This window comes from Lepidochelys olivacea (genome assembly GCF_965140295.1).
Source record: "Lepidochelys olivacea isolate rLepOli2 genome assembly, chromosome: 4".
NCBI lineage: Eukaryota > Metazoa > Chordata > Testudines > Cheloniidae > Lepidochelys > Lepidochelys olivacea.
Window position 1 is genome coordinate 134900604 of NC_140414.1, and position 15892 is coordinate 134916495.

Consider the following 15892-nt stretch of genomic DNA (forward strand, 5'->3'; position numbering starts at 1 on the left):
TTTTGCACAAGCCCCAAATCTTCCCCTATAACAGAGACCCTGGTTCAAAAGGTCACTAAAGGTAAGTCTACACCGCAGTTAGACACACATTGACTTGGGCTTATGGGGCTTGGGCTAAGGGGCTCTTTAATTGCAATGTAGACATTGTGGTTCGGGTTGCAGCTGGAGATCTGGGACCCTCACAGGGTCCCAGAGACCAGGCTGCAGCCCGAACCCAGAAGTCTATACAGCAATGCAATAGCCCTGCAGCCCAAGCCTGGCAAGCCTAAGTCAGCTGGCATGGGATAGCTGCGGGTGTCTAGTTGCTGTGTAGACATACCCACAGAAGCTGAGACCTGAGAAGGGGCTCCTTGGTCAATCAGACTGATTTGGCACGCTGGCTACTTCCCATTGGCCCTGGTCTGGAGCTCTCTGATAGAGGCCCTTTTGGTCCCCAGATCCCGACTCCTCTTTGCCCCCTCCCCTCTATCTTGGCATAGGAAGAAGGCCAACCAAAAACAAACCCAAAAAGGCAATTTGTGAATGTAACCCAATGAGGGATCTACAAATGCATCCACACATCTGGCAGACGTGACCACGTTTTTGCCAGATCCTGCTTTCTTTGCTGAGTCTTCTCTTTGGCTTTTTCTGCTCTGCTATTCTTGATGGCTTTAACTGCTATCCTAATCCTCCAGCAGCAGCAATTTCCCATGTGTTCGGGTCGACTTGGCCAGCTTTTAGATGAGTATTGAGAGTGTCCTTATATCATTTCCGTTGCCCCCGGGAGTAGGGTATCAAACATACATACGAGACGACTAGCCCAGCGAAGTTGCACCTGTATGATTAGTGTTCAATCCTAGTCGTGCAGCACTGGTCTAAGACTTTATGTTTGGTATCGTGTCTGACTACTGGATGTTACAGATGAGATGCAGACAGTGCATGTGAAAATGCTCTAGGAAAGTTGCTTCAAGTTCCTATTACAGAGTGTCCATGTTTCACACCATAGAGAAGAGTGCTTAACACAATTGCATGATTAATATTAACCTTGGTTGCCCAGCAGAACTGGCTTTAGAAATGTGCTGTGTGATTTCATCATTGATCATGGCATTATTAGATCAAGTGCTGCCAGGATAGCAAACTTTTTCTACTGCATTAAGCAGCATCTCATTGACTGCAATTTCGGTGGCAGAATACATTGTTCCTGGAGCAGGCTTGTAAAGCACCTCAGTTTCCCTGAGGCTGATAGAGAGCCCAAATCGCTTTGCAGATCTGGAAAAGCAGTCGATTAGAGCCACATGTCTTCAAGAGTATGTGCTACAATTGCACAATCAGTGAAGAGGAACTCTCTGACAAGAGAGTCAATCACTTTAGTGACACACATAGGCACGGAGATTGAAGATGCTGCCATCTGTGTTGCATTGCTTGTAAACACTCCGGTCGCAGTCTTCAAGGATCTCGCAGCATAGCACCAGAAAGAATGGCACATGATGTAGATGCAAGCATACAGCACAGCTTCATGGCCATTTGTGACAAAGAAAGGCTCTGATGAAGCACCATTTCCAAGCACTGTAGCCAGCCTGCTGACAGGGAATAAGGGTACAATGGTGATGAATTTGTGCAAGCACCCAACTTTGTGCAAGATCCACCAGAGACCCTCTTGACTAACAATGTCGAAGGCCTTTGTCAGATCTACAAACACCATACAGAGGTCACAGTTTTGTTCCTGGCACTTAGCTTGTATTTGACAAGCAGCAAAAATCATATCCGCGGATCCGCACCCTGGGCGGAAGCTGTAGTGATACTCTGAGAAAATGTTACTGGTTGTGGTGGAGAGTGTATTGTGCAAGACACATGCCGAAATCTTCCCTGCAATGGAATGAGGCAAGCAGTCTTAGAACAAAAGCTCCCATCAGAGTTTCTGGAAGAAATTGAGGAACACTGGAGCCAGTTGAAAGCAGTAATTGTCAATGCCTGTGAGGAAACCATAGGCTACCAAACCAGAAAACATCAGGACTGATTTGACAAGAATGATGCTGAAATTGAGCAACTCACCAGTGAGAAGAGAATGTCATTCCGTGCTTGGCAGAACAACATAAATTGTAATATAAAGAGAGAAACCCATGCCAAGGTGAGGGCAGAAGTCCAACGTAAAACCAGAGAACTCAAGAACAAATGGTGGACTGAGCAAGTGCAAGAACTCCAACATCTCGAGGACATCCACAATACATGTGGTTTCTTTAGTGCCACCAAGGCTATTTATGGGCCAATTTGTCATGGTATGAATCCTCTTCACTCTAAGGACGGAACTACACTTCTGAAGGACAACAAAGCTATCAATTCTTGCTGGAAAGAACATTTTGAAGGTCTCCTTAACCATAATTCTGTGGTTGCAGATGAAGTCCTTGAGCAAATCCCTCAACAACCATTTAGGGACAAGCTCGGAGACCCTCCAATTTGTATGAGGTACACAATGCCACCAAGCAGATGAAGAACAACAAGGCAGCAGGTCTAGATGGGATCCCCGCTGAAATCTTTAAAGACAGTGGACCAGAGCTAATTCAGCAGCTTTACCTGCTTATCTTTAAAAGCTGGATAAAGGAGGAGATACCCAGTGAATTGAGGGATGCCCTGATTGTCACCCAAGAAAGGGGATAAAGTGGATTGTGGAAATTATCGTGGTATCTCCCTCCTAGCCATTGCAGGCAAAGTGCTGGCGCGGATCCTTGCAACCCACCTTCTACCCCTGTCAGAAGAAATTTTACCGGAGTCACAGAGTGGTTTCTGAACAAGTCATGGAACTGTGGATATGATCTTCACAGCACAGCATCGCAGGAATAAAAGTTGCAGGAATACATTAAAAATAGCTTTATATGTGTACATTATGTAATATTTTTAGCTAATATGAATATTTCCCTGAAATTAGTATCTAAAGAAATCCATTATTTCACAAAAGCATCTGGCTTTAAAATAAATTATGCCAAAACTAAAATGGTAGCTATACATTTACCAGACTCTGAGAAGTCATACTTATAGAAAACATTTAGTTACTAATGGGCAGCCAATTCAGGTCTCAAAACAACCTAGAAAAGTTGTATGATTTAAGTATTAAACCACTACTTCAGCAAACAAAACAAGATTCGGAGTGCTGAGGGAAGTATGCAATTTCTTGGTACGGAAGAACAGCCACAATCAAATTAACATTTTACCAAGGACATTTTTTTTTGTTTTAAAATATTCCTCTAATTATCCCACATAAAACTCTAGCAGGAATACAGAGAATGTTGTTGAAATTTATATGGAATAAGAGTGCATTAAACCTGGGTAGTCTAGCTTTTCCAAATACTATATGGTACTAGCAAGCCGGCCGGCAGAGTGGGGGTGCTCTAATCTCGCCATATACTGAGTCATTATTGAACAAGAAAACTGTTGCAATGTAAATATTGTGACGTTTCACTCCATATTCTTTATGAAAATATGCTTATGACATCAATATGACATAACTGAGATGTACTTTATGCAAAATGGGTCTTGTAAAAGTATCATTGGAAAGGTTATGATTTACTCAATGTGATTATCCAGTTTGTATGCCTGTATCATTTCTGTATCTGAAGTTAGGAAAAATAACTGTGTCTGTATTTCAAATGTGTTACTTTGGGTGTCAACCCCAGCCAGCCCTTCAGGTACAACAATGGAAAAGCCAGACAGGACTAATGGGCCGTTAGCAGAGACAATGGACTGTGAAAGAGCTTAGTCTTCCTGAGGCTGCTGGAGACAGCCTACGAGCAATGGCTGCCACAGCCATGCAAAGACCGGGGTCTGAGTCACCTGGTACTGGAGCAATGGCTGCCACAGCCATGCAGAGACCAGGATCAGAGTCACCTGGTACTGGATACCCCCATCCCCTTTTGGAATGCTAGTGGTTTTCCATGAGGAGACAAAGAGTTCCTGCCTTACACAAGAGCTATATAAGGCAGGGGAGTGACATCATCAAGGTGCTCTTCAGCCTCCCCACCCTAAGAGACACTGAAAAAGACCTGGAAGCAAGAATCTCTTATATTCACCTAAAATTAACCTTTTGTAGTTAATACCATTTGTTTTGTTTATTAATTAAACCCAGTTTCTGTAATTTCTAACTGGGCGGTAAGAGAAGTTGTGCATATCTCCATGTTGAGGGAGGGGGCGAATTTCATAAAACCTTTGGGTTTGTACCCCTCTAGAGGGAGTGGGCACCAGAGTGTTGGGGCAAGCCGTTAAGGCTGAATCTTTCCTGAGTGGATCTCTGTCTCTCTGTGGAGCTGGGTGTGGCCCTGCCTGTGTGCTTGACTGGAAGAGGCTTGTGAGCCTAACCCAGCAAAGCCAGGTAAAAAGGAGCCAGTCTGGCATAACAGGCCGACTCGATGGTATCTCAGCACATCAGGTGACACCCAAAAGGGCCCCAAATCGTCACAATTACTAGGTTACCATGGACTACTAAAAAACATGCCCTCTGGAAATTTACACACATCACTTAGCAAAGGCTTCAGGATAGAACTTGGGGGGGAGGACAGGGGAAAGCAGCTCTTTAGTTCTTTTCCTTCATCAATGACACCCATTACAAATAATACCCAAGTCACAAATCAGAGAGTTTTTAAAGACTGGGATAGCCACGGAATACATATGGCTGGCCAACTGTTCACCAAAGAAACTTTTCTAACTTATTTTAAAAATCAAAACTAATTTCAATGGCCCCACTCTCCCATGGTCCCTTCAAGTTAGGCACTAGGTTTCTCAACTTTTCTAGGAAAGTTTTTTTATTCAGAAAGCTAACTTTTAATCGAAGTGATGGCTTCTTGTCAATTAGGAAACAATCTTTGCAGATACTTTTCTAATAAAGTGGTACACATATGTGACAGGTGTAAAGGAATTTGGATAGACAAATTACTACAGAGGAATAGACTTTGATCTGGAAAAAGAGGACCAGAAACCTCAATCTCTACTACAATAAAAGAAAATTTCTTTAAGATACTGTTTCTGTGGCACCTCATATTTGGTATGGATGGATGGATTGAATGGGAATAAGTGTTGGAGAAATTGTAGTGAAAGAGGAGATATTATGCATATATGGTGGACACGTTCATTAAAGTTTCTAAAAAATTATAGATAATTTTCTAACACAAATGGTATTGCAACCAAGATGATGTAACTATTTTGGACCTTATGAATTGGTCACTGCACATGAAGATGTTGATTGCCTAGGGACCAATGATTTAAAGAATATAAGAATGGCCATACTGGGACAGACTAATGGTTCATCTAGCTCAATATGCTGTCTTCCAACAGTGGCCAGTGCCTGATGCTTCAGACGAAATGGGCAGAACAGGCCAATTTTCAAGTGATCCATCCCTTCTTGTTCAGTCCCAGTTTCTGGCAGTCAGAAGTTTAGGCATACCCAGAGCATGGGCTTGAAGCCCTGACCATCTTGGCTAATAGCCATTGATGGACCTATCCTCCAGGGACTTATCTAAATCTTTTTTGAAACTTCTTATACTTTTTTGGCCTTCACATGGCCTGATAACATTCAATATGAGCAAACAAAAGACAGTCCCAACCAGTAATATAAGATTACACACCCACATACACGTGCTTCAACTGATAAAATAATTAAAGCATAGAAATACAGTTAATGTCAATTCAACATTTTATTGAAAACAGACCTTGTCAAACAAACCTGGTTTTACTCTGATGAGATTACAAATTTGATTAAGGTACCTGCACAGAGATAACATACTTCGATTTATGTCAGGCCTTTGACTTTGTACCATGCCACATTCAGATTTAAAAAGTGGCACTAAACAATAACTACAAAGCACATGTTAAATGGATTAAGAGCTGGCTCACTGATAGATCTCAAAAAGTAGTTATCAACGAGGAATCTTCACTGAAGGAGGACATTTCTAATGGAGTTCCGAATGCATTGATACTAGGCTTGACACTATTAAACATTTTCATCAATGATCTGGAAGTAAATATAAAATCACCGCTGATAGTATTTGGGGATGACCAAGATTTCTGGAATGGTAAATGATGAGGGCAGGGCAGTCATGCATAGCAATCTTGATCGCATAGTAAGCTTGGTCCATTCAAAGAAAGTTGGTTTTAATACAGCCAAATGCAAATGAAACGTCTAGGAACAAGGAATGCAGGACCTATCTACAGAACAGGGAACTGCAATCTTGAAATCCATGACTCTGAAAAGGATATAGGGGGTCACAGTGGAGAAGCAACTGGACATGAGTTCCCAGTGCAATGCTGTAGCATAAACAATGTATAAACAGGGAAGTAGCGAGCAGGAATAAGGAGGGGATTTTATATGCTATCAGTGAGACCAATCCTTGAATACTGCATGAAGTTCTGGTGTTGTTTTAAAAAGAATACTGAAAAATTGGAAAGGGTGCAGAAAAGAGCCACAAAAATTATTCAAGGGCTGGAGAAAATGTCTTACAGTGACAGACTTAAAAAGCTCAATCTCTTTAGTTGATCAAAAAGACAGAGGTGACTTGATTACAGTATATAGGTACCTTCACACAGAGAAAATACCAGGTGCTGAAGTGCTCTTTAATCTACCAGACAAAAGGCATAACAAGAACCAATGGCTGGACGCTGAAGCCAGACATATTCAAATAAGAAATTAAGCACAGATTTCTAAACTACCGTGATTAGCAATTGGAACAAAAATTGCCAAGGAAAGTGGTAGATTCTCCATCTCGATGTCTGCACATCAAGACTGGATGCCTTTCTGAAGATATCCTTTAGTCAAACAAGTTACTGCGTTCAGTTACAGGGGTGACTGGTTGAAATTTAATGGCCTATAACACGCAGAAGATCAGACAAGATTACAAAATAGTCCCTTCTGGTCTTAAACTCTATGAATCCAAACAATGTCATAGTCTTGGCACTGCATTTTCTCCACTTTGAGTCTCCTAGTGCAATGCACAAGTACAAACAGTTCATTCATAGAACTTTTCAGGGCACAGTGGCCAAAGCAGCAGGTAATAGCCACATGCCTTTTATGCAAGTGAGGAAAGAATTTGTTGATCCCGTTTTTGCAATGCCGATCTGTAGCCCACTTCCTCTCTTGCCCCCAGCCCTACTTAAATAACAATGACAAGTTACATTATATGGAGATATTGGTATTAGCCCTGCCCACATTACAAAATTCTTAACAGCAGTATTCAGTGCAGGTAGTAGGTGGTACTTTGAACTCACTTTTGATTCCCAATAAATCCTGCAGTTGTGAAGCACATCCTCCACTCAGACTGGGTCTCAGCTGCGAGAAAAACCATGGTCTTCCCAGTTACACAGAGTGTGAACTCTCCAGAGTTTCTTCAAGTTTGTTTTCTTGACCACTTGATTTTCTCCCCTTTGACATTGTACAAAGCACTGGTAAGACCTCATCTGGAATACTATTTACAATGCTGGTCACCCACATTGAAGAATGATGAATTCACACCAGAACAGGTAAAGAAAGTGCTACTTGGAAGATCAAGATAAAGGAGAATATATCTATCAGTGGAGACTAAAAACTTGGCTTGTTCAGACTAGCAAAAAACATAGGCTAACAGGGGATATGAGTACGCTCTGTAAATAGATCGGAGGTAAACAGCAGCAAGGGAGAAAAGCTATTTAAGCTAAAGGGCAATGTTGGCACAATGGATATAAAGTAACAATTATTAAATTTAGGCTGGAAATTAGGTTTTTAGCCATCAGGAGTGGAAGTCTGGAACACAATTATAAAATGGGGTTACCTGTGGTAGCAGGGCAATGGACTTGATGACCCTTGCAGCGCTCTTCCAGTCCTATGTCTTTTGAGCATGCCTGCAAGAAACGTAACAGCCCTGGGCTTTGGAACAATGCATTAACGCTACAGACCAGTTATACCACGGGTTTATCTCCATTACAGTCCAGAAAATTAGAACAGGGCTGAATTTGATCCTCTATCTGGAATATAATGCAGTAAAGAAATAGGCTAAAATTGCTCCCCTTCTAAAAAAGCAGAGATGAGGCTGCTCGTGAAGGGTGAGGGAGCTTGGGTAAGTGCATACATCCATTATTCCTTGAAATGTGTGTTTTGCTTTTCCTCTCCCTCAAACCTCACCTCCCTCCCCGCCACCAAGCCACCTTTGTTTCCCATTTAAAAATGGCACCTGGCCCACCTGCAAGTTAAGAGCAAGGTATTAACTCTTCTTTGCTTTAGCGGTACAGTGTTAGAAAATAACAGGTTAGGGAACAAGTTCTAAAAAGGGTTGTATGGCAATCCAGTTACACAACCCACATCAGAACAGTCCTGTGCTCAGCCAGAGGTAATCAAACAAAGGTAGAGTCAGCATTCGCTTTTCCTTTCTCTGAGTGCTCAATTTCCCTTCTTTGGCTTGTCTGGCTATGTGTGGTGCTGCTCCATCGATGTCAGCAGCAACCTGGCGTTCCCCCACCACCACTATATACACATCAGCATTCAATCAGCACGTGAGAATTCTGTTGAGCTCAAGAGGGTCCAAGCTTCTGTCAGAGAAATGATGGCAAAGCACTGCATGGAACTGAGGGAGTTTTCAAAAAAAAAAAATGCAAAAATTATGAGATGTGGAAAGTATTATGGGATGAAGAAAGTGGCATGGTATGAACTTGACCCCTATCTTTAAGAAATCCTGAGACAAGTCACGGCTATTCCACAAAGCATGCAAAAATATCACAAAAGGTATTTTGCCAGACAGTGGCATGAGGCATGCTGGGCTACCTGTGTTGCTCCTAACTTTACATCAACACAAACACTCCCGGTACGTATGCACAGCCAAGTGTGCACATACGAACCCTGGTGGCTGTTCACAGATGTTACTTGTGCCAATCAAACTTCATTGCGTAGGCACAGCCTTAGTTACATAGAAAACAAGGCTTATGCTCTCCAAGATAGTGAGAGTCACTCTCTGGTAAAAGGAGAGCAAAAGGGTAAGGTTCTGGAAAGTCTGCCTTTAGGAAGAGATCCCACTGCTTATAGAACCAGAGGTGCATGCAAAAATCCCTGCTACTGGTGGGAGAGAGAAAGGATGCTACCGACCACCTCTGTGTGGTCTCTGTTGTCACCTCTGAAAGAAGCATAGGTTTCAAGCAACCTCCCTGCCTCACCTGGCTGAAAGACACAAGGCCTGGTGACAAAAGCCACCTCATGCTTCTTTTCTGTGCAGGTCTCTCCTTTCTATGTCAGTTGGTTACCTCTTACTCAAGAGCAGGCTGTCGCACTAAAGTCTAAGTTACCACCCGGCACCCACTGGCAGATGAGATTGGTCTACATTCAGTCTATATACATCTCCAAGTACCTCAAGAGTGGGTCACAATCCCATTTGAATACCATTGGGTTACAGATCTTTCATGGAGACTAAATGCTTTGTAGAGTATTCTCACTCTGTATTTACACTACTCCATTTGCCTGTATTTTACATACATTAGCATTTTACATGTTCATAGCACTGTACAAACTAATCATAAGTTGCACTACCATACAAAAATCCCAAGCTGACATTGCTTTCATCTGGAGGCAAGCCAATCAGGTTACATGCAGGATTCCTGTACATACACACAGCAATGAGATCCATACTCTGCATACACAAAATTGTGAAAACCTTTGAAAGCAAATTGGAATGAGCAACCTCTTGCAAGCCAAAATAATTGAGCTGCTCCTAGGTTTGTCTCTTTTGCTATCTGCTAAATAACCCCCCAAATATGAACTAAACTTAGAATTAAAGATTTTTTTAATAAAATATATTTTTAAATGGACAAGCTAGTGCCCTCTTTAAAAAAGTAGTTTAGAGTAGATTACGGGTCCAAATACTTTAAGATTGAACAGATCATCATGTATATCATGTTTTGCCTTTTTCAGATGACAGATGCTGCAAGGTAACAACCCACCACCATTCAAAGTTGAAAAATTAACAAAGTTCTAGACACCAAAGTAAAGACATATCCAGTTACAATGAAAAAAGCATACAGACTGCACTGATTCTGAATATGTATCTGTGCCTCCTCCCACCTATAATGCTATTATAAAAGGTAAATTCTAATGTGAGTTTACTTTATCTTCACTCACAAATTCTTTAAATTTCAATACACGTGAAACACATGTAAACACATTTAGAACACTAAGGACAGTGCTCCAATAAAGACAAATATATTCTCATCTACATTAGCCTCAAGAAGCTGGAGAGCACATTGGCTGTGAGTAGGGGACCAATTCTCACATACACCAGGGAGATCCAAGAATAACTCTCATGAAATTAATCTTAATCAGGCGTAAGTGAAAAGAAATGAGGCACTATTCCATAAGGTCTCCTCTTTCTAGATTGCCTGCGATCTCATGTCGACTATTAAACTGGATCAGTGAACTCTCTAGCTATATATAATTCTTAATGAAAAAGACAGACTATGTTGTGACCTGTGAAACTACATAAATAGAAAGTGGTTCCATCTCTTTATTGCTTTTCACAGCCTGAATTCCATTGCTGTTTCAGGAATGGTCAAGTCCACATAGGAGTATTCTACATAATACTTACTACTACAGAGAAAAAAGTTTGATCACAGCTGACAAAGTTGGCTGGACTACAGTTTAAGCCCACATTAAAGCATCTGTAGAGCTGATGATAAATGGAAAACCTCAAAGGACACTACTGATTGCTTTAATAATACTTTCATTCTATTAAGTTCACATTTTCAAATTCTTAAGTCATAACAGTGTGAAGTCCTGGTGAACTAACAGTTAATGTACAACAAAACTTTTGGGTAACAGCACTTTGAAAGACTTCAGTGTATTACTGTCCATATGCACATTTTGAACTTTCCCAAACCCTTTCATATTTCAGTAATATTGAATGGAGTTAAGGTAGCTTGCTTTCATCTTAACTATAAGGGGATAATAATCAACCTGTTATATTAAACAAAACACTATCTGTAAAAACTCTTTACATATCAGTAATTTTCAAGTAAACAGTTTTATCTATACTTAAAAGCATACAAAACATGGACTAGAAATTTATTGCTGTTACAAAAATTAGTTTGTTACAAGGAGGAAGTTAGGTTAATATTATTGCTGTTGCACAAATGGAGCCCTGAACACACAGAGTGTGATTTCTAATCATTCACTTTAGGGGATGTGTGGGTGCTTAGGAAAGATGAGGCTCATAGCCACTATCTTGTGTTACACTTTGTGAACTGGCATTGTTTTATTGTCTCTCTACAACCATAGCCAGTGCAACTTCTGCGTTCATACACGATCATCCATTAGACCTACTCTTCACGCCAAGTATGAATACTATATTCCATGCCCACATCCTATTTTCTTGATGCAATTTAACCTGATGCTAATTTTAAAAATATGCCTAGTGTATCTTACCATATGATAAGGAACTAACAGGAACGTTTATCATCTGGAAAGTCAAAAGTGATTCCTGTAATTCATATAATTATGTTTCACCTGTTCACTTCTATTAACTTTCTGATAAGATTTCATGTTCAAATAAAGTATTTTTCACTCGCTCTGAGTAACAGACAGCACTCAAAAGCAAGCAGTCCAATAACCACAACTGTGTTATTTGCAAAAGCAAGCAGTCCAATAACCACAACTGTTATTTGCAAAACAGTTTAGACTTGCTCACAAAAATGCAGTCCTGCTTTCTTTCAATTGCATTGATTTCCGATCATTAGAAAGTACATTTATACAGAAATTTCTAAAAGCAATCTGCACTTAGCAGACATTGTACAGTGCTAGTAGATCATACTACTTCCTCCAAGGCAATTTCTTCTTCGTAAGTTATTTGTGCACACAGAATTGCCAGTTTATTTGGTGGTCTGCAAAGCAAACAATTCCACTCTCTCCCTCCCAATTAAGAAGCATACACCATATTCACAACATAAAAGGGCCACTATCAACTTAAACTATATTTGAGTCTGAATTTTTATTTTACATAATACTGTTGCAAGTTAACACCTATTGTACCACTAAGGAGATTAAATCAAATACTTCCATCCTTTCAATTTGTTTGTAGTCAGTTTCACTGACTACTACATAGTAAGTTTCCATTTCCTTTGTGGGTTTTTCACACAGCAGCAAGGAATAAAACATTTTTATAAAATAGCAAAAGGGCAGGTGTACGCCTAAACACTACTTTTTACCTCCCTCCCCAAAAAGGACTGGAATTCGTGTTGATGCTGTTCCTGTAACAGTGATGTTTAAACTTTGTGACCCAGCCATATTATGACCAGGTGTTTGGGAGCCAGGAATGGGAAAGAGAAGAGTTTAGGCTCAGGTAGATATCTACTGTAGCCTAAATCTGGTTATAACATGGTCAGGTCCAAATGTGTCAAGTGGTTAAGTAGCCAGCATTCTAATCCTAAAGCACTCACATCCGTCAATGATTTAAATACCAGGCATGACTAGATGTGGCATGAATGAACTTACTGTTCAGCTCCGCTGCCACATCAGTTTTGCCCTTTCCTGCTCCCTGCCCACCCCACCCCCAAAATAAGTATCAGCACAGAAAGGGACTAGTTTAAATATTTGTTGAAGGTTACACAAGTGGATGATCTACCACAAAGAATAGTGAACCTGCAAGCAACAAAGCAAATTCACTTAGAAAACACACACCTTTTCTTTTCTTTGTATGCACAGAAGATTCATTTACTGACAAATGGACCCACAAAGGCAACATCACTTCAGTGGGAACAACTCTCCTCTCCCCAGATTAGGCAAAACACACCTAGGTTCGTGAGTGCCCTTCACATATAAAACCCTTAAATTTTCTGTTTTCCTTCAGACAGCTTAAAATATGACATATTTTAAATGAATCTCTCTAAACTCAAAACTGTATTGATAATTACCCACTAAAGTGTGCAAGGTAAAAACCTGGACTCAAAATAAATTAAAAAATACAACGAATTCAACTGGACATTAAAAAGCAACAGAAATACAAAGAACAGAGATTCTTCCAAGTCTTTGTGGGATGAGAGCACTGAAAGGGTCATTGCTAGCAAGGCTGCAGGAACCTCTAATCCAGTCTGTGCTCTCAGTTCCAGTCATTAGCTTGGTTTTTTGCAGAATTCACACTCTATTCCTCCACTGAGGTCTTTCACAATCCCTTCTTTGATCAGTTTTTGTAGGAATTTTGTTTCAGTTGTCACATTATGCATAGTTTGTCCTTCCATTGCAGCCATGCAGAGATTGTCATAGTAGTGCAAAGGTGTGTTGGGTTGATGGAGGTCATATCCAAATCCTGCTAAACTCACTTCATCACATAAATGTGTGGCCAGAACAACTGCAGTGACCCCAATAGTGGGAACATTCTAGAAAGAAAAATAAACATTTACAATACAACATCTCTCTCCTTGATCAGTTTTCACAGAGTCTTAGAAACTAGGGGTGGAAGAGACCTCTAGAGGTCACGTAGACCACTACCCTGCACTGAGGCAAGACCAAGTATAGCTAGACCATCCCTGCTGTGTTTGTCTAACCTATTCTTAAAAACCTCCAATGACAGGGATACCAAAACCATCCTTGGAAGCCTCTTCTACTACTTATTTATCCTTATAGTTAGAAATTTTTTTTTAACATCTAACCTAAATCTTCCTTGCTTCCGCTTAAGTCAACTACTTTTTGTATGGACACGGAAAACAACAGATCATGGTCCTCTTTAAAACAGCTCTTTACAACATGTTTGAAGACTTCTTTTCTCAAGACTATACATGCCCCCCCTCCCTTTTTAACCTTTCCTCATAGATCAGATTTTCCAAACTTTGTATCATTTTTGTTGCTCCATTCTGAACTCTCACCCATTTGTCCACCTCTTTCTTACAGTGCGGTGACCAGAACTGAACATAGTACTCGAGTTGAGTACTCACCAATAGTACTCGAGTTGAGTACTCACCAATGCTAAATAGAGTGGGACAATTACCTGACATACTACAATCCATATATAAGACATCCCAGAATGATATTAGCCTTTTTAGCACTGCATCACATTTGCAGACTGTTGAGTCATACTCAATTTGAGAACTACTGTACGATAATCCTCAGATCTTTTTATGCAGTTCTACCACCTACCCAGTTATTCCCCATTTTGTAGTTGTGCATTAGATTTTTTTTTTTTTTTTGCATCCTAGGAGTAGTAATTTGCACTTGTCTTATTGAATCTCATCTTATTGATCTTAGACCGCTTTTCCAATTTGTCAAGGTCTTTCTGAATTCTAATCCTGTCTTCTGAAGTGCTAGCAACCTCTTCCCATCATGGTGTCACCCACAAATTTTAGAAGCACATTCTTCACCCCATTATCCAAGTCATCAGTGAAAATATTGAACAGTACTAGGTCCTGTCTGCATCAACAATGAAAGGAAACAGAAGTTAATGAATGAAGCATGAATCCACAGCTGCGGGCCCTTCCAACCCTGATATTCTATGAGTCTATGAAGTAGGGGTTACCAAATGAAATTAATAGGCAGCAGGTTTAAAACAAAAAAAAAAAGGAGGTATTTCTTCACACAACGCACAGTCCACCTGCCGAACTCTTTGCCAGAGGATGTTGTGAAGGCCAAGACTATAACAGGGTTCAAAAAAGAACTAGATAAATTCATGGAGGATAGGGTCCATCAATGGCTATTAGCCAGGATAGGCAGGAATGGTGTCCATAGCTTCTGTTTGCCAGAAGCTGGGAATGGGCAACAGGGGATGGATCACTTGATGATAACCTGTTCTGTTCGTTCCCTCTGGGGTACCTGGCATTTGCCACTGTCGGAAAACAGGATATTGGGCTAGATGGACCTTTGGTCTGACCCAGTATGGCCATTCTTATGTTCTATAGCTCCCACTCCAGCTTTACAGCTGACCATTGATAGCTACTCTGAGGACAGTCTTTCAACGAGCTGTGCACCCATCCTATAGTAATTTCATCTAGCCCACATTTTCCTAGTTTGCTTATGAGAATGTCAGGTTTCAAAAGCCTTGATAAAAATCAAGGCATCTCACATCTACAACTTCCCCCACATCCACAAAGCAAGTTATCCTGCAAAGGAAGGATATTAGATTAGGGTTTGGCATGATGTATTCTTGATAAATCCATTCTTATTACCTTACTATCCTCCAGGTGCTTACATACTGATTGCTGTAATAACTGCTATTTTCACCCAAGTGAGCTACCCCAAGTGAAGAACTCACCTATTTTTACAGTGTAGTGTAAACATATTCGTAGGCAAAATCCTCCTCAGCAAAAAAGGGACACACAAATGATTCAAAAAGCCTTAAGTTCTGAATGCTTAAATGCAGTGCATGGCCTACCACTGTACATGGTATTGAGAAGACCTGCATCCTTAATGCATTTCACAGAAGTACTTTCTTTTTAAAACTTTGGGGTATTTATTTAAAAAAAAAAATCACAAGCAGGTCACCTTACGTGAACATAAACAAGCCTAACCCCTAACTTTAAAACTAGATTTTTACTTTTTCTATAATTAACGAGAATGCTGAACCCCACTACTCTACAAATATTTAACAGAGAATGTTAAAGAAAATACAAATAGTGTTTGAGAAGAGAAGACTTTGATGTTGTACAATGACTGAGAAATTGCACAAAGAGACTACAAGGCCAAACTCTTTTTTATTTGATCTTGTCATATTAGATTTCTAAGGAGCTAAATGTATCTATACAGCACCTCCCCCCCAAAAAAGGTATCTTACCTTATCCCAGCCCCAAAATTTAGATCGAGGCTCAGGGTACTGTAGTATATCTAAGGCAGTCTCTTTAACGATGATCGGATTTAAAATGCGAAACTGTTTTGGTGTTACAGGAATTTTCTCAGCCACCTGCTTCCAAAAAAATAGTCGCACCCATAGTGGCTAAAGAGAAA

General features: G+C 40.5%; 1 protein-coding gene across 10 annotated transcripts in view; it reads right to left on the reverse strand.

Moving 5' to 3' along the window:
• Nucleotides 1–5644: 5644 nt before the first annotated feature.
• ST3GAL5 (ST3 beta-galactoside alpha-2,3-sialyltransferase 5) overlaps nt 5645–15892 on the reverse strand; it is a 103591-nt gene continuing 93343 nt past the window's right edge. For all 10 annotated transcript variants that reach the window (XM_084626005.1, XM_084626001.1, XM_084625996.1 and 7 more), the window contains 2 exons: nt 15723–15881; nt 5645–13338 (listed from right to left, as the gene is read on the reverse strand). In XM_084626005.1, the coding sequence (XP_084482131.1) occupies nt 13075–13338; nt 15723–15881 (423 nt within the window). In that variant the 3' untranslated portion in view covers nt 5645–13074. The remainder of the gene's footprint in view (nt 13339–15722; nt 15882–15892) is intronic.